The sequence below is a fragment of the Nymphaea colorata genome, chromosome 1 (genome assembly GCF_008831285.2).
Source record: "Nymphaea colorata isolate Beijing-Zhang1983 chromosome 1, ASM883128v2, whole genome shotgun sequence".
Taxonomy (NCBI): domain Eukaryota; kingdom Viridiplantae; phylum Streptophyta; class Magnoliopsida; order Nymphaeales; family Nymphaeaceae; genus Nymphaea; species Nymphaea colorata.
Genome location: NC_045138.2, coordinates 29,452,811 through 29,472,117, shown reverse-complemented (window position 1 = coordinate 29,472,117; position 19,307 = coordinate 29,452,811). Strand labels below are relative to the sequence as shown.

At 42.4% G+C, this 19,307-nt stretch overlaps 1 protein-coding gene across 1 annotated transcript; it reads left to right on the top strand.

Annotated features, from left to right (window-relative positions):
* Positions 1–1,386: 1,386 nt before the first annotated feature.
* On the top strand, positions 1,387–2,484 carry LOC116245983 (uncharacterized). The gene has a single exon (XM_031617642.1). The coding sequence runs from the start codon at positions 1,387–1,389 to the stop codon at positions 2,482–2,484; it is 1,098 nt and encodes a 365-aa protein (XP_031473502.1).
* The last annotated feature ends 16,823 nt before the right edge of the window (positions 2,485–19,307 follow it).

Here is a 19,307-nt window from a genome sequence, read left to right as displayed (position 1 = left end):
TTCTTTTTTTTTCCACCTTCACTTTGAGTGAGCAGCATTTGCCGCAAGATGACTTCAGCTAGGTTGTCTTTTTTCTGTTAACCAAGAACATCTTTCGAAAGAAAATTTGGCGCACATTAGTGGCATATATAAGTCGCTTCAGTCCAAAGAGGCGAGGACAACCCAAGTTTACCTTTGATCCTCGAAATTATTATTGGAGTGGAACCATGTGTCCCATCATCCCGTCCCACTTTTCCTTTAAGCCGCTGTCGGGGTCCACCGGAAAGCCGCTGTCGGAGTCCACCGCTGCTATTGATAGAGAAGCACGCGGTCAACAATGAAATCACCAGTTTTTTTGGAATTTTTTGATGAGGGATGTAGAAAAATAGTAAATGAGATTATGAGACTTCTCTGACAATGCTAATATAAAGACTGAGCATTGGCACACCTGAGTCTCTTTTAGGTCTACATTAAGTTCATATTCTTTCAGCATGTATTAAGATTCACATTCTTTCATCCAATTATTCGGCCTAATCTAGGTTTTGAACTAAATTATTCATGGTGGAGCCCATGAATTAGAACGTCGGGATGCAGTTTCAAGCTGGCCAGTGTGGGCGGCTCTCATAAAGCTGGGATGCAAGATTTCTGCTGTGCAAACATCCGATATCTTGGGTCTTACCTGTCTTTCCCTTACTGGACAAGACCATGCGGTTGTCCTTTGAGATATTGGCACTGAGGAGTATTAAAGTCCAAAGAAGCCAACCAATTTGTGATTGAAAGTAGTAATATATGTTGCTCTAACTCCTGAAGTGGAGGAGCTCGTGAGAACGTGTGGAGGTCGTGAGAAAAAAAAAGAGAAAAAAAAAAAAAAAAAAAAACGTGAGTGCGTGAAGGAGTGAAAAGTGGAAACAAAAGAAAGTGTGTGAAAATGACGGAAGCTGAAAAAGTTGAAGGGGAGGGATCGTGAGAAAGCGCGATTTACGAGTTGCTAAACGTTGCTAAACTTACTCGTTAAGTTTTTCAGTTTTTTTTTATTCTCTTTAAATGTTAGCCTTCTTTTACTAAAATGATATGTTGAGAAGTTAACGCCAAAAGAGGAGAAGAAAGTTTCCATCTTTCTCTCCCTCCCTCTCTCGCTCTTTACACACTCTCTCTCCTGCCGTCCTTGACTCTCTCTCACGCTGCCCTAGACGCAGCTTGCTTCTCTCTCTCACGCTGCCCTAGACGCAGCTTGCTTCTATCTAAAGCTGCTCCCTCTCTCTGCCCTTTCCCTCGTTGGTGTGTTGCAGCCTACGGTCCCCTCTCTTCATTTTGCCAAAAGAGAGGAATTGAGTGTAAATAGCGGGAGAACGCCAACATTTGGTATCAGAGCCAGGTTGTATGCCAAAGTTCCCTCGATTCAAGCCGATGTCGATCATCACAAACGAGGCAGCACGGGAGATTGCCAGCGGGACGTTCCAATATCCGCTGCTTACGGTGACCAACTATACCAGTTGGGTGATTAGGGTCCAGGCCATGATGGAAGATCAAGGCGTCTGGGAGGCAGTCGAGCCGATGGCCGGTGTGGCTGTTGACACGAGGAAGGACAAGAAGGCGAGGTCGCATCTTCTCCAAGCCCTCCCAGATGATCTCCTAATGCAAGTGGCGAAGAAGGCGACGGCGAAGGAGGTTTGGGATTGCCTCAAGACGAGATTTGTCGGGGCAGATCGCGTGAGGAATGCACGCCTGCAGACGTTGAAGAGTGACTTTGACGCCATGAGGATGCAAGAAGGAGAGTCGTTGGATCAATATGCGGGCAGGCTCACCGGAATGTCCGTCAGGTATGCCAACTTAGAGGGCACCCTAAGCGATGCCGCCTTAGTCAAGAAGCTATTTGACACCGTTCCAAATAGGTTTCTTAGCGTAATCGCGGGCATAGAGCAATTTTGCGACCTCGACACAATGTTGTTTGAAGAGGTTATGGGACGACTCAAGACGTACGAAGAACGCTCTCGTCCCCGAGCATTCGGTACCGGTGGCAACGGCGATGCACAACTGCTTCTCACTCAAGCTGAGTGGGAGGCACGGCAGAAGAGAAGCGGCAGCGACCCGTCGTTGACCCGAAGGGAGACGAGTCACAGGGAAGGAGGAGTTCGCAGCCGGGGTGGTCGCGGGCGCGGTAGAGGGCGCGGGAGAGGCGGACGAGGCGACTTCCCACTGAAAGACAGAGTAGGTGGCTCTGGAGGCGATGGTCGTGACAAGAGTCACATCCGTTGCTTCAATTGCAACGAATTGGGGAATTATGCGAACCGGTGCAAGGCTCCCAAAAAGAAGGAAGAGGCGCATCTCACACAAACTGACGACACCGAACCAACTCTGTTGCTTGCAGAGTTAGAAGAAGCAGTGCCCGCGGCACCTGAGAGACAAGAATGGCAGAAACGACAGGAAGCCGTCCTGCTGAATGAAGAGCAAGTATGGCCCGAACTGCACGGGACCGAGCACGGTAAAGAAACTACCGACACCTGATACTTGGATAACGGTGCCAGCAACCACATGACCGGAGACAAGGTCAAGTTTCGGGAGTTGAACGAGGCAATCACCGGCAAGGTGAAGTTCGGCGACGGCTCATCGGTGCAGATCATGGGTAAGGGTTCAATTCTTTTTAAATGCAAAAATGATGATCAATGGCTGCTCCAGGAAGTATATTATATTCCAAAGCTTCGCAGCAACATTGTGAGTCTCGGGCAACTCACTGAGGTGGGCCACAAGGTGGTTATGGATGAAGACAAACTAGAGGTATTTGTCAAAAATCCAGGGCAGTTGATCATGAAGGTGAGACGCACGCCAAATCGTCTCTATCGCATCGAGCTGCAGATTGCAAGGCCAGTGTGTCTCTTGGCAAACCTCGAAGATCCGGCATGGTTGTGGCATGCTCGTCTTGGCCACGTCAAGATGCTTGTAAACAAGAAGATGGCAACCGGGGTACCGCCTATCTCTCATCCCGCTCAGTTATGTCGGGAGTGTTTGGTGGTGAAGCAGACGAGACAGTCGTTCCCGTCGGCAGCCATCTATCGAGCGAAGGAGCCACTCGAACTCTTGCACGCTGATCTTTGCGGCCCGATCACGCCACCCACCCCTGCCGGTAATAGCTATTTCTTACTAATAGTTGATGACTTCACTCGTTGGATGTGGTTGTGCGTGATCAGAACAAAAGACCAGGCATGCTCAGCGTTTATGAAGATCAAGGCGCTGGCCGAGAACGCGTGCGGGCATCGCGTCAAGACGCTCAGGACCGATCGTGGAGGCGAGTTCCTCTCTCTTGAGTTCGCCAATGTGTGTGAACAGGCGGGCATTGCGCGACACCTCACTGCGCCATACTCACCACAACAAAACGGTGTGGTGGAGAGGAGGAACAGGACAGTGATGGCGATGGCAAGATCTCTCCTCAAGAGCATGAGCATGCCGGGAAGATTTTGGGGAGAGGCGGTACGACACGCAGTCTACCTGTTGAACCGCTTGCCTACGAAGGCCATGGGCGAGTGCACCCCGTATGAAGCTTGGAGTCATAGGAAGCCGAATCTTGCACATCTTCGATTATTCGGCTGCACGGCGCATGCCATGGTGACAACACCACACCTCAAGAAGCTTGATGATCGCAGCCAGCCAATGGTGTATCTCGGCGTCGAGGATGGCTGCAAGGCACACCGATTATTCGATCCGCGGCGCGGGAGAATCCATGTAAGTCGTGATGTTAAATTTGAAGAAAAATTAAAGTGGAATTGGAACATGGATGCAGGAGGCAGTGATTCGTCGAATTTCACTGTTGAGGATGAATCAACAGTGGACAACTCAGTTGCAAGCGAACAAGCAGGAAGGTCGCTATCCATGGATCTAGGCTACCCTACTTCTTCATCGACACCGATGGGTGGCGAAGCAACGCCGGTGGTGACGCCGGCTCAGAGATTGCTGGCGGATGAAACTGCCGCAACCTCGGAGATGGAAGACAGTAATGACGGACCCGTTCGGTATAGACATATCGACGATATCATGCGAGACGCTCGGCATGTCGAGCTCGATGATGAAGACGTCGAAGAAGAGGCCATGCTTGCGGCAATAGAGGAGCCATCGTGTTACCAAGAGGCAATGGGCCAACCGGCATGGGTGGATGCGATGGCCAAGGAGATTGAATCCATTGAAAAAAATTCAACCTGGACGCTGACAACCCTACCGGTTGGAACCAAAGCAATCGGACTCAAATGGGTGTTCAAATTAAAGAAAAACTCAGACGGAGAGGTGATCAAGCACAAGGCCAGATTAGTCGCAAAAGGCTATGTTCAACGGCAAGGGATCGACTTCGATGAGGTGTTTGCGCCAGTCGCCAGGCTCGACACCGTGCGAGTCATCCTTGCCGTCGCAGCCAACCGTGGGTGGCAAATTCATCACCTCGACGTCAAATCAGCATTCCTCAATGGCGAACTTGAGGAGGAGGTTTATGTAACTCAGCCAGAAGGTTTCACGGTGAAGAACAAGGAGCATATGGTGCTCAAACTAAGCAAGGCATTGTACGGCCTCCGACAAGCACCTCGTGCTTGGAACACGCGGCTGGATCGAAGCCTGAAGCACCTTGGGTTCTCAAAGTGCGCGCTTGAACAAGCCATGTATACGAGGGGAAAAGACCGCACCGGTATCATCGTCGGAGTTTATGTTGATGATCTAATTGTAACAGGGGAGGATTCGGATGCAATCGCATCATTCAAGCAGCAGATGATGGTTGAGTTCGAGATGAGCAACCTCGGCCTGCTCACCTATTACCTTGGGATTGAGGTGGAACAAGGTGAAGACGGTATCTGGATCAAACAAGCAGCCTATGCCAAAAAGGTACTAATTCAATTTGGTATGTTTGATTGCAATCCTACTAAAATTCCTATGGAACCAAGGTCACAATTGAACAAGGATCCCGAAGGACAACCGATGGATGCAACTAAGTATCGACGAGTCATCGGATGTCTAAGGTATCTTCTCCACACAAGACCAGATCTTTCGTATGCTGTCGGTGTAGCTAGTAGATTCATGGAGAGACCGACAGTGATGCACCACAAAGCAGTGAAGCAGATTTTGCGTTATTTAAAAGGCACAATCTACTTCGGTCTTGTATACACCAGAGGAAAAGGAGAAGAAGTCATTGTCGGGTTCACGGATAGTGACCTGGCGGGCGACGTTGATGATCGGAAAAGCACCGGAGGCATGGCATTCTATGTAAATGAAAGCCTAGTCTCATGGAACTCGCAAAAGCAGAAGACTGTTGCTCTGTCTTCATGCGAGGCTGAGTTCATGGCAGCAACTGCGGCAGCATGTCAAGCACTTTGGCTTAGAGGACTCTTGGCCGAACTGATTGGGAGAGAGCCGCAAGTGGTGAAGTTGTATGTGGACAACAAGTCCGCAATCGCACTGATGAAGAACCCAGTTTTTCATGGACGTAGTAAACACATTGATACAAAGTTCCATTTCATTCGAGAATGTGTCGAAAGAGGACATATTATTGTGGATTTTGTACGCACAGATGAACAACGAGCGGATCTTATGACAAAGGCATTACCAGCGACAAAGTTGGCAACAATGCGACACGTACTTGGTGTTCGAGAGCTCGGGCCACATCAGGATTAGGGGGGAGATTGTTGCTCTAACTCCTGAAGTGGAGGAGCTCGTGAGAACGTGTGGAGCTCGTGGAAAAAAAAGAGAAAAAAAAAAAAAACGTGAGTGCGTGAAGGAGTGAAAAGTGGAAACAAGAGAAAGTGTGTGAAAATGACAGAACCTGAAAAAGTTGAAGGGGAGGGATAGTGAGAAAGCACGATTTACGAGTTGCTAAACTTACTCGTTAAGTTTTTCAGTTTTTTTTATTCTCTTTAAATGTTAGCCTTCTTTTACTAAAATGATATGTTGAGAAGTTAACGCCAAAAGAGAAGAAGAAAGTTTCCATCTTTCTCTCCCTCCCTCTCTCGATCTTTACACACTCTCTTTCCTGCCGTCCTTGACTCTCTCTCACGCTGCCCTAGACGCAGCTTGCTTCTCTCTCGTGTAAAGCTGCTCCCTCTTTCTGCCCTTTCCTATATTGGCATGATGTCATTATATTTGAAGAAGACTTTGAATTTGCTTAGTGAGACAGCTCATCACTGTATATCAAAATAACGTAGCCACCTGAGATGTTCGGTTTAATCTAGAGTTTAAACTCGATTATTCTTCGTGAGCTCCATGAATTAGAAAGTCGGCAGCTCCAAGCCAGCCGGTGCCCTATCGAATTTCTCTGACGGCTCATAAAGCGGCCAAGCAAGATTTCTACCGCGCATATGTCCGATACCTTGGGTCGTCACCGGATAAGAAGGTGGGGCGTACGTGTATTTAAGATTCTAGTGAAAGACATTGAGAAGGTGGGGTGCAGCTCACCCGTCAAAGTTAGGGTTAAAATGTCCTCCCTAATGTGTAGAGAGATCATTGCTTTTAAAAAGAAAGCATGACCATTAAGTAGCTGAAGTGCCCACCTAAGGAGATCATGCAGCAGGACCTACGTCTGACCATTGCCCTCTTCTAATCCATGCTCACTTTGCTCAAAATAGGAAGGCTAAATTTTCTCATTGTTTCCGATATTTTAGTCATTGCGGCCGGTCAGAAGGAATGTTGTATTGTGGCGATTATAGATGCCTAGAGAAACACGGGTGATGGTTGTCCCCGGATTCAGGTTTCTTTCTTTGAAGTTGGAGCGTGTGAGATGAGCCGTTGCTCATTAGCGTAAAAGCTTTTTAGGTGATGTGGGGAAAAGGATCAGAAGCTTGCGGAAAGCGATTGATGAGAATTAGGCTTTGTTAGAAAAAGGGGTATACAAGTTCGCTTTCGACTTGTAAGCAACGTTTATTTGCAGGCGGTGCCCTGTGAGTCGTCATTGTTATTCTTAGCCTCTTCGGTTTGAAAGGGGAGGGAGTGACTCTGTCCTTCACCTCATGATCTATTCTCATTCTCTGTCATTTGTTAATGTGCCAATAATATTTGGAGCCTACCCCCATCTGAATGGTCTCAGAAGTACGTGGCTTTGATGTTGTTTGGTCGATGGCTGCATCAAAGAATGGGCGATGTCGGCTTTTTTTTTTTTTTTTTTTTATTCTCAAGTTTTCTTCTTTATTTTACCTCTTTCCAATTCTCCTTATCATCTTAAACATGCCGTTTGAAGCAATTCAACTGTTACATTTCTTCATTTTGTTTTCTTTTACTTTTTCCATTTACACATGCATGGACATTATCTTAGACAGTTTTGGCACACTGAGAAGCAGCAAAACACGCAGTTCACAATGCCATTGTTTCAATACTTTTTTCTTTTTTTTCTTTACGACCCTAGCACCTTTTGTCATGGTGTTAAAAATTAACAGGCCCAGGATTTTACCCAATTCCTCAAAAAAAAAAAAAAGTCGCTTGTATTTCCTGATTTCAGAACATTTAACCAAGCAAACCGTGCATGTAAATTTGAATAGTTTTAATTAAATTATATCAAGCTGAAATTGACTCTCAATAGTTATAGTTCATATATACTACCACTAAAATATTTGAAAATACAAACACAAAAAAATTGATTCCCAAGGCAAAAACTTGTTGACGCTTGTTTTGTCAACATGTCTGAATATTAGTATGTTGCAAAAACCAATTGACAGAAACTGATAAGTTTCTTATCTTGGCCAAATTACTGACAGAATTATTGATCTCATCTTATACCTAATCTTGAAATTGATGATCTTCTATCCTCCATCCTACACAGAGGTAAATATCTTGCTGAAAGTGATCTGGTGTTTCATGCATGCTTTCGTCAAAGAAATGGCTGTCAAACAGAAAAGTAGAGAGTCCGTTCATAAAATCAGTGAATCGAACTGATACTCACAAAAGCTCTCTCCGGGCCAACAATTGAGTTTCGCAAAATCAAGTTCAATCTCAGGGAAATTGGCTTATAGTGTAGTGTGAAGATAAAGATAAGGAACATGTTGAAAGTGTTGAAGGGTTGTGTACTGAATTGCTTGATGACAAAGATAAGTTGAATGAAGATCAGATCTTGTAAAAAAGAAATATCCAAGTCCAGAGAAATCAGAGACCAGCTATGTCTAACTTAGCTCAAAGCCCCTAGTCTCTCGTTCACACCAACCAAACTCACCATGTACTATGGGAGGCTGCAGCTACCTCAGAGTTGTTGCCTTTTGATTTTTGAATCCAAATCCGAGATTGTATTGCCATGATAGTCCCTTTTGCTCACAAGTTTCCCGCTGTCTTCCCTACCCAAGAAGAACCTCAGTAGTTCCACCCTATTATTGCGGATAGTCAAGTGCAGGACCGTGCCTTCTTGGGGAGTCACCTCAGGCAGGCACTTGGGGTTGGCCGCTAGGATCTGTTCTACCACTTGTATGAAGCCCTTGATGGCCGCTACGCGTAAAGGATTTTTGCAATCTTTGTCTTTGAGAAAGCAAAGGCCGGTCTCCACTCTGAGGATACTCTAGCTATCTCTGCTTTCCCTCTTGCATGACCAAGTGCAATGGGGAGAGCCCGTTCCGATCGATGATTGTAGGTAGCAAACCGCGGCATTAACTGCAGAACCAACTTTGCAAATTCAACATGTCCCCGCATGGCTGCTATGTGGAGAGGGGTGTCCTCACAGTCCACTAGAACTCTTTCTAAGATGAGCTCCATCTTCCCTTACAAGCTCAAGCAGTACAGCTGTGTCCTCATAAACATATATAACGTACCACTTTAGTTCGTAATTGACAACCCACTTGCACGTTCACACAGATTTCCAACACTGCTTTTCACGATCCAACTTCAAATGTAATTAATAAAAGTATCCAGCTTTTGCAAAAGAAGATCTCAGCAGAATTATTTCTAGGACCAGTATGCTTGCTCTAGCAAAAAGTGATAGACGACTCTGTGAACTCGATTCAGTGATACCTCTGGGCACTAAGAAAGAACTATAGATCTAGCCAATAGAAAGTAACAGGAAAGTTTCCTAATATCATTACCAACTTCAGCAAAGAGATCCCTCCTGGAAAAGTTACTAAGACTCAGTCGCTTGGCATTATCGGCCAAAGATAGCGGCCATATTGCAATCTCCTCAAACGGTGCCGCATACGTGATTTTATTTTAATTAGGAGTTGTATGTGATTTTTTTTTAATTTTTTTCATGAAAAGCAAGAGAAATTTAATGTTCTGGGTATTCAACTAAATTGTTCAGGTGCTCAATAAACAAAAAAGAAATGAAAAAGAGAAGGATATTAAAAAAAAAATTGCTCCCATTTTAAATAATAATATGAATAATTAGTGCATTCGGTGACAGATTGCAAGAAAGGAGAAATTCAGGAAAACGGGTTGTGTTGTTCACGTGTGTATAATAACCGAAATACCCTTGATTAAAGTAAAAGAAAACATTTTATATGAATAAAAAAGCTATGAAAAAAATTAAAAGTTTAAAATGAATAATTATTTTATAAAAAAATCTAAAATACTCCAACCTTTTTTTCCCTTTGATTTATACCTGCACAACTCAACCTCGAAAATCAGATGGCGAGCTTTCTACGGCAAAAACGTCCGACATCTTGTGTCCTTTATCTTTTTTAACTGAAGAAAGCCGCCCGTTTGCGGCGGAGCCAGAAAAAATAAATTGATGAAAGGCACTTTTCCGATAACTTTTGTACCGTAAGAGGCACACATACTTAAAAAAAAAAGCAAATATTGAAGCTGGGCCACCGCTACTGGGCAAAATAATTAGGTCTTGGCGTCGGGCCCACCCCCGGCCCGGCCCGGCCCGACTCCCGCCCCCCTTCCTCTCCCCTGTCCCGCTTCCCCTCTCCACTCCCTCTTTCCCACTCTACCTCCGTCCCCTTCTGCTTCCCTCTCCCTCTCCGCTCCCCCTCTCCCTCTCTGCTCCCATCTCCCTTCTCCCCCGTCACCGTTGCTGCAGTCAGAGGGCGGGCTGGGCTGGGCTGGGCCAGGCCTGCCCACTCGGCCCAACGGGCAGGATTGGACCAGCCCTTGCCGGACTGGATCGGCCCTGCCCCCACCCCTAAAAATAATGTAAAAATGCGGCGGCACGTCAATTGAAGTTTTTGTCTCATCACTTGTTCGATTCATATGGCAGTCCAAGCTTGACTACGATCCATGTTCGAACTTAGTGAGATAATTACAAAATCAATGTAAAGACAATTTAATCTTGTCTGTGACTGAAACTATATATATATATTAGTCCTTCAATTTAAGTGCCGATCGATCCTGTTCAAATGGACGGCCCCAATATCATAAAAAAATTAAAAGCATAAGAGGGAAACAAAACCCTCGAATCCCATCAGATGCCCTCCCGCCACATATTTCCTCGCATTTCCGAGGGTAAATGTTTCTTGTTTTAGTTTATATGATTTTTTAATGATTATCTTTAAAATATTAAATGCTGACAATTACTAACCATTGAATTAACTGTTTTCTAATTACACATGACTAAAGATAATATATTTAATATATAATTTGTTTTTTGTTAATAGAGGAAGATTACCAACAAAACGAAAGCAAATTCATTAATTTGAGTTTGAGGCTTGAACATACTGCCCAGTATCAATTAAACTAAAAGTGAGAGAGTTACCTACGAAATCTTGCCAGTTGACGCTAAATCCAAGTCGTTGAACGGTTTCACCGCTTATCGTCCCTGATACTTTCTCCAACCATGAAGAATACCAGCAATTCCAACCTACTGTTGCAGGTAGTCAAGAATGTATTTGACTGGCCGGTCAGAGTGGCGTGCAATGGCCATTTGCTTCTCAAGAATACTACTATGATGATGGCATTGAGAGAAATTATTAGTATTGGGTTGAAGGATATTTAATGTCAATGGCAGAGCCACATGGTATTGTTCACACCTGCCTTTCAAAGTTTATTTGTTTTCACATTAACAATTTTATGTATTTAGTTGTTTATATACATAAGTGCTCTTAAAAGCAATTCCTCCATGCCCATTTATATCCAATTTGCTTAATTATCTCCTTCACTCTGATTATGGCATAGATGTCCTTGATTTCGGCTTCAGAACCTCCCCATCACCCCATATCAATTTGTCGTCTCCAGCCACAGGACCAATCATACACTACCGTGATGTCCTGGCTGAAACAAGGTCTCTCCATATCCTCAATTATGATAATGAGCTGGTGGAGGATCCTCATTCCAAAGTTTACAAATCTTCACGACGCCAATATTCGATAACACTTCGTGACTCGTCTCCTCCCAATCGCACAGCATGTCGTTCCATGCCCATAAATGTTTTTCATTCCTTTTGCAAGTCAATAAATTTCTTCCCCTCAAGTATTTCCTTCTACAGCAGCCCACGTAGAGTCTGTTGTTCTTGCTTTCAGTCCCAATAATAACATGCATGTTCATTTATAACTAAACAAGTCTATAATTATAATCAACTGTCGACTTCTGCTTTACTTCCATAATCATTCTACTTCCATAACCATTCAAGGATCGCTTGATATTTCTGATAGAATAAATATTGGCTGCACGAAGCATTACTACATGATCTGCAAAACATATAACAGGACTAGGGGCTTCAAATACCAACAGTTCTAGGGGTTTTAATTCTCTTATTGACTAATTCCACTTCAGCCTCCTGGAATAAAACTTCCATAGCCACGAGAAACAATAATGGTGGCATCGGTCACCCTGATGTACGCTGCTTTAGCTATCAAAATATTGCCCTTCCACTCATTGATGATGGAAATCAATATATCAAAGTGCCTTCTTCAAAAAGATCCAATGAATTCTGTCACAGCCTTTCTCAATGCCATGCTTGAGAAAGAACCGACTATCCTTGGTGTCTATGCCAGCTGTTGTTAATCTTGGATCAACCTGCCTGGTAGAAAACCTCTTGCCGGTTCTCTCTCAATCACCCTTGCTAGCATGGTCTTCATCCTGTCAAAGATGATGACTTTGGTAATAAATTTATACACGCGGTTTCAAAGTGTGATTAGCCTATAATCATTGACATTCATTCCAAAAAATTTTGGGATAAAGACAACGTGAGGCTTGTTATCTTGTTTTACAAGTTTTCCCTATTCAAAAGCCATCAGGTTCAGGAGCCTTACAATTCTTTCATTTAAAAACCATGTATCTGGTCCATATATTCCCGACGGCCTTTTTTCGTGTTTTTAAAAATTCAATTAAAGGATCGGACGCTTTCACGCAACTGGTGAAAGGAGAGAATATTATATATATATATATATATATATATATATTATATATATATATATATATATATATATATATATATATAATATATATATATATATATATATATATATATATATATATATTATATATTATATATATATATATATATATATATATATTATATTATATATATATATATATATATATATATATATATATATAGAGAGAGAGAGAGAGAGAGAGAGAGAGAGAGAGAAAGAAAGAGAGGAAGAAAGAGCCGATAAAATGAGAATATATAACAAAATTTGGAGACAAAAGGTCCCCTATGTACAAAGAAAGAGAAAGAGAGAGAGAGAGAGAAAGAGCCCATAGTATAAGAAGGGTGTTTGATGATAAAATTATTGAAGATGCTCTTCATGATAGAAAAAGAAACAACCCCTTCAAGGACAAGAACGAAAAGATTTTCCTTTCAAGAAAGATATGAAAATACCCTCTACACTAAGGGGGTGTTTGTAGAGGTCAGAATTGTGGAATTCTAAAAGTAAAATTATCATTTTTGTTGAAATGAAAATTGTATTTATCAAACAAATGATTTTGATTCCAGAATCAAATGCTCATTCCTAAATCAAAATTCAGAATTGTGATTCTATCGAGGGGCTGGGAATTATGAATTATGATTCTAAAATTTTGGAATTCTCTTAAACCTACGGCACATGTCATGATTGGTTTTAATTTATCAATTCTATAATTTTAATTCTTATTTTACAAACACGTTATTTTCAATTCTAGAATCCAAATTCCAAACTGTCAAATTCAAAGGAAAACTAGAATCTGACGTTTTCATTTCAATTACAGTTTAAAGATTACTGTAAATAGATTATAAAAATGATTTACAAGAGTTACTTATTAGGTTTTCTTCAGCTGTATGAATTCCAATAAATGAGGGTATGAGACCTACAAGGACAGAACAGTTCTTGTTTTCTCAAATGTCTGGCTTGGGTAGGATCAAATTAGAATGCTGCTTTTGGTTCAGTATTCTAACCTCTCTCCATTTGATAGCTAGCTAAGGGTTTTTCCGTTGTCACCACAAATTGCGACAGACAGCATATGCACAATTATGATATTTGGCACTCAGATCACAAGTTCATACTTGTACGACAATACAGACTAACGGAAATCTTTCGTAAAATACAATATAACGTAAGAGAGGAAGGTTTCCAAAATATTTCCAATAAACCTAGAGAGCATGCTGCAGGACTCCAAATTCCAGCAGGATGATTTGTCGAGGTATCTCCCTCATCTTGACAAGGGTCAATAGATTCGGAGATAATGCTCCACGGTCGACTTCAACAACTTGCCTTGGCCGATAAGATAGCCCAAGCCACCATCGGAATGAAGTTGTTGTATTAGAGAGGGAGAGAGAGGAAGAACAGAGTCAACGTTTCGACGGTGCGATCTTAGTTTCTGCTTCAACCAGCGGTAGAGCTCCTTCAAGCCAATCAAAGCGTGCAACAGCACCAGCAGGGCAAAGAAGCCTAACAAAAATGCAACCATATATGTGACTGCTGGGCATGTCAAATTTCCCCGCAGCATGACCATTATCCACAGAAGAAACTAAACGCTACGGAGAAGAGAGAGATCCACATAGTAGCCATCAACACCCACATCATACGCCGCCGCCTAACTGTTATGGCGCTGGTCAAGAGCAAAATGATGACCAAAGATGCAAATAACGCCACCGTGTTAGCTATCAGAAACCATTGAAAGAGAACAGATTTGCTATTGATTGCAGTGCCTGCGGGTGCGTAAAGAATGGCCGACGGTACGATGGGTGCTGCAGCGGTGCTGTTGCCTGGTGATTCAAATTTGTCATCCTGCCAGAAGCCACCGGGAGGGTTGAGGGCGGCCTGGTAAAGTAAGCGTTGCTATCAGCACACTCACAACCATCATGGCGCCTCGCTTCTCGCCCAGCCCATCATCATCTCTATGTTTCCCCAATTGCTTCACTTTCATCTTTTTCCGTCTCCAAGTCTTAGTAGTCCACACCACCATTTTTTCTTAATGGGTCCAGTTGCTTTCGCGCCATTTGTGTCTGGACGATGCATTGTTAGTGTGGCTGCCTGTCCCTTGTTCGATGCAGCTACATGGAAGCAGTGGCGGAGCTAGAAAAGTTTTCTGGAGGGGGCAGCCATTCATAGATTTTCACATATGAAGGGGCACTCACATATAAGACAAAGCAAATATTTGCAGATACTAATGTAAAAATAAACAAACATTGAGGGATGTTTGGTGAAGCTTTGATCTCCTCATTCGTCAAGCGCGATTCAAATCGCCAAACAAAAATCCTTCATAAATTAGACAAATTTGAAAACTGAGATTCATTACTGGAAAAATCATATACGTTAAGTGCTATCAGATTCACCGTTTGCTCTTAAGTTTCTACAAATAGTTAAGAAAAGAAACAAAGAAGCGTAGCAGGAGGCAGGAGCAGCAAAGGCAGAGGAGACGGAAGCGAAGAGCTGCGCCGAAACAGAGAGATTAATTTAGTGAAAGCGGGCTGGAGGCAGAGGAAAGTGGTGGGGCGTGACCCAAGTGGAAGGTATCGGGTTCTATCGAACTCGTCCTCGTGAAAGAGTAGAAGCAAAGCATGTGCTGTCGTGATGGAAGAGAGAAAACCCCCTTTATCGATGCCGGTGTTCGTGTCTGTGGTTTGTGTATGCTTGTGGCAGCGGACGATAGAGAAAGTCACACCGCAAGAAAAATCGGTTATGGAATACTCTTCGATGTTACTATTCAATCCGTAATGAACTATTCTTCAACGAAACCATCTGCCAGAAAAAGAGGAGAGAGTTACTTCCGAATTCTTGCCGGTTGATGTCAGCTACTCCCAGATGGTGTGGCTGCTGTCGTTCCTGTTGATGCCTTCTCTATCCATGAATTAGAACGTTGGCAGTTCCAAGCTAGCCAGTATGGCCGGCTCTCTTTCCATCTCTCCACGTCAAATTTTACTGAATTTCTTGTGCCGTTTCGCTCATAAAGTCTATCGATATCGAGGCCTCACCAATTCTATTACCCTTTCTTACTTTATACGCCCAAGAACATATCATCCCCTGCCAGAATTGGGTACGTGAAGTCTACAGTCAACATTAATAATGCTGGTGTCAACTATCAAGAGAAAAAAGAAAAAAGAAATTCTAGAGTTAGGTAGTTAGTTGCTGCACACATTATATATTTCAATCTGGCAGGTCTTGGGACGCATGGCAAGCGGCAAAGCTGCAAGTACGGCCTATGTATTATTCGATGTGGATGACACATATTAAAAAAATAAGTACTAGAGAATTGCTTGAATTCGGTATTGATATCGACAAATTTTACGCAAAAAAGGGGTCAGTCGATCAGGTGGAGCGATGAGGATCGACGCCATGCACGTATCTTCTAAGTGCGATAAATTAAAAACTCAATGTAAAGACAATTTAATCTTGTACGGTAACTGAAGTCTCGTTGATGAGTTTGTACAAATTAATAAAAATTTCAAAAATGAAAGTGAATAAGACATAGGCTTGATATATAGAAGGCTAAATTGAAGCCTGAAGTGGAAGTTGATATTGGGGTTTGATGTTTTGTTCAAGCACAGGTGGTTTATAACCATCTGAGGTTTTGTAGATGCTGTGAGGTGAACTTTCACTCTCCAGAAAAATGCCCGTTGCTTAAGGTTCCCAAATAGACGGAGGGGAGTGGAGACGCTAAGGCCAGTGAGAGCGTGAAACAGAAAGTTCAACAAACAAATATGGAGGATATTTCTATTTCTCAGGCCAATCAAGTTGACATACTGGAGGAGAAATGACTTTAGAAGCCAAGAGGGGCAAACAGGAGAACAGTGTTAAAAGCATCCAGTCGCCGAAGATTAAGAAGATGGCTAAGTCGATGAGTATAACGGGTTCACAGATGCAGGTGAAGGAGGCTAAGGGGTCATTGGGGCAACCAGAGAGAAGGGTAGAGGATTAAAATTTGCTGAGGAATCCGTTTTCGATTACAAAGGGGGGCAAAGGTTAAGGAGTTGGAGTCTCCACTGATTCCTATTTGCAGCAAACATAACGCTAGATGCTTGGATTTAAAAAATTCTTCTCGTCACAGCCAGTAGTGATCCCTCCAACCCCCAAATCCTTCATAGCAGATCGAACCGATCTGTATCTCGCAAGAAGCCATAATGGTAGCTGCTTTTATCCCTATCTTTCTGTTTGTCTCTTTTCTACAGACTCGTTGGGGTAATTTGCTCACAGTGAAAGAAGAAAATTTCTTGCACCTGCGAGTGCCATTTGAATTCTGTACAGATGTGGAGGTTATCCATGATGAATGATGAGGCCTGCGGATTTCATAAAGCATTGGTCGTCATCGAATAAGGTGGACAATGTGCTTATAAGATTCCGATGAAATAATATATATATATATATATATTAAGATCAACTGGTTCTTTTCTTCGTTATGAGAAACTTCAAGGGGGGAGAGGCCAGTTGTTGAACGACTGATTATTTTAGATAGCCAGCAATATGGCTCTGTTCTTCCCTTCTACTCCTCTGACTCTATTGGGTATGATAGGCCTGTTAACAAGCAGCAGACACCACTTGGCATAAATCATGTTCAACAGCCACCATTTGGCAAAAATGATGCTGAGCAGCAACCACCACTTGAAATAAATTATGACAGCAGTCACCACTTGGTAAAAAGGATGCTCTGGCTGACAAAAGAAATAATACCATTGAAGAAAAAGCACGTCAACTCAGAGGAGAAACAAAGCATTTGAAGGAAATAACATTGAAGAAGAAAATGCAAGAAGATTCAACATACATTCTGCTCAAGGAAAGAAAGAAATGGAGGATCTAATGGCAAAGGCTCTTTAGCAAAGTGTGTTAAAACTTCCTATGTAATAGCGTGTGATTTGATGACGAGAGAAAAATAATGAAAGTGAAAAACTTCTTAGATGTAGAACACACTGACTGAACTTTAGCAAAGTCTGTGTCTCTTCAATTTTATTATGGCATTCGAGATCAAGGGAGATTGTCAGCAGACGTCTTCAACATTCTAGTTCCTAAATCGTGGCAATCTTTTAGAAATCTTCATCCTTTGTTTCAAAGATCATGGCTTCATCCTCCAATCCCTTCGGCAGCTCAGTTCCTGCAGGCAATCGAAATACTGGTACGGTTCATGCATCCAGACAATCAGCAGCATCTTTTGTGTATCAAACTTAAGAATGAAAACTACATGATTTGTGAATCTCATTTTACCCATCTATCAATCTCCTATGACCTTAGCTTCATTGATGGCACTAAGCCTGAAGTTTGATCCTCAAACCAAAGCTATAAACCAAGACTATTTGCATTGGCTGCATCAAGATCAGCTCTTAATGGGCTAGATTAAATCATCAGTCTCAGAGAACATCCATACCCAACTTGTAGGATTAAATACAGCTGCTGAAATTTGAAAATATTTAAAGAACTTGTATGCAGCCCCCATTGTAGATCGAGGATCATGAAATTAAAGTCTCCGCTTCAAGACCTCCAAAGGCGGTCAATGAACATGGATGCTAATATTCATAAAGCCAAGAGTTTAGCACACCAGCTAGCCATTACGTATTACGTTTAAACCAGTGGACGAAGATGATTTGGTCCATCACATATTCAAATGGCTACCGCCTGAGTACTTGCATCCAAAATCAGTATTGAGACTAGGAAGGAACTATCACTTTAAATGTATTGCAGGGTCTTTTCTTTTATGCAAAAGTCTAACCTTGAGGAAAATGAAGAAGCCGTAGATTCTATAGCCCTCATTGCAAACTTTGTTCCGAAGAACAATTATGGGCAGCAACAAGATTATTGAGGAAGAGGTCCAAATAATTATCAAAATGAGAATCGACAGTTCCAAGGAAAAGAGAAGCCATGTTATAAGATCGAAATATTTATTTTTTCAGAAATGAGAATCGACAGTTCCAGAAATTGTTTATGAGGGCCGAATTAAAGCTTTTAAATTTTGATTAAGATCGAAATATTATTTTTTCAAAATTTTGATATAAAATAAGTAAAAAATTTTAAAATTTACATGTAAATTTAAATTTTAAAAAAGGCAGATTGGATAGCCTTGGAATTCAGATTGGATAGCCTTGGAATTCTTCGAACTCGGTGAGGTTGACTCTCACCAGAGGCTTCTTTCCTCTCTTAGCCATGAACGTGGTCAAAATTTTAGGGTCCTCTGTTGAGCAGCAAGTTTGACCGAAGAGGGGACAAAGAAGTTTTGCCCGAGCCTGACCTGGTCAGCCGGACCCATATTCGATCCGGTCAAAAAATTCTCAGTCTCCATGCGTGCTTCAACGGAGTCTGCATCTCGGACCCACGGAGTCAAAAAAGAACACGGCTTATTGTTTCAGAAAATATATAACGATTATAGCTAAGCTTTGATTGTTGGGTTACAAAATAATATCCATAATCACGCAACAAAAGCGTAGCATTCTTATTAAATAGTCTCTTAATTAAGACAAATTTGGTTAGTACATTTGCAGAAAAGAACTCTGCATGACACGAACCGATTATGTCCTGTCTTGGTACATTGATATCTCTAGACAATAACCGAAACACTAGAATAAACTTGCCTTTCCTTTCTTACTTTCTTTTTGGTAGACATTAATACTGGACAATGTAAAACGACATGGATACGAACGAAGATAACGATTATCTGGTCACTTTGATTGCTATTCAGCGTTTGTCTAGAGATATCAATGGTTCATATGTAATCCAGATTGAGCTTGAACCCAAATTCAAGTAGTCGGAGCCGTAATTGGATTTCGTTTGTGTTGATTGTTATCGGATTAAGGTTGGAGCATCAGACGCTCCTAAAGTTAACGCTAAGAGTGGTTTAGGTGCGGACCAGCTAAGTAGATCTGGACTTGGATTCGGATTTGCTCCAGTAACACTTGAAATAGAAAAAAAAAAAAAACTTTTATAATGTCTCAATTGATGTAAAAAATGCTCATGATAAACTTCTCTTCTCTTCAAGAGTGTATGCATTTTTTCCATGAACCGACATACATCCATCTCTAGAGTTGAATGTCGAGATTAGACGAAATAATT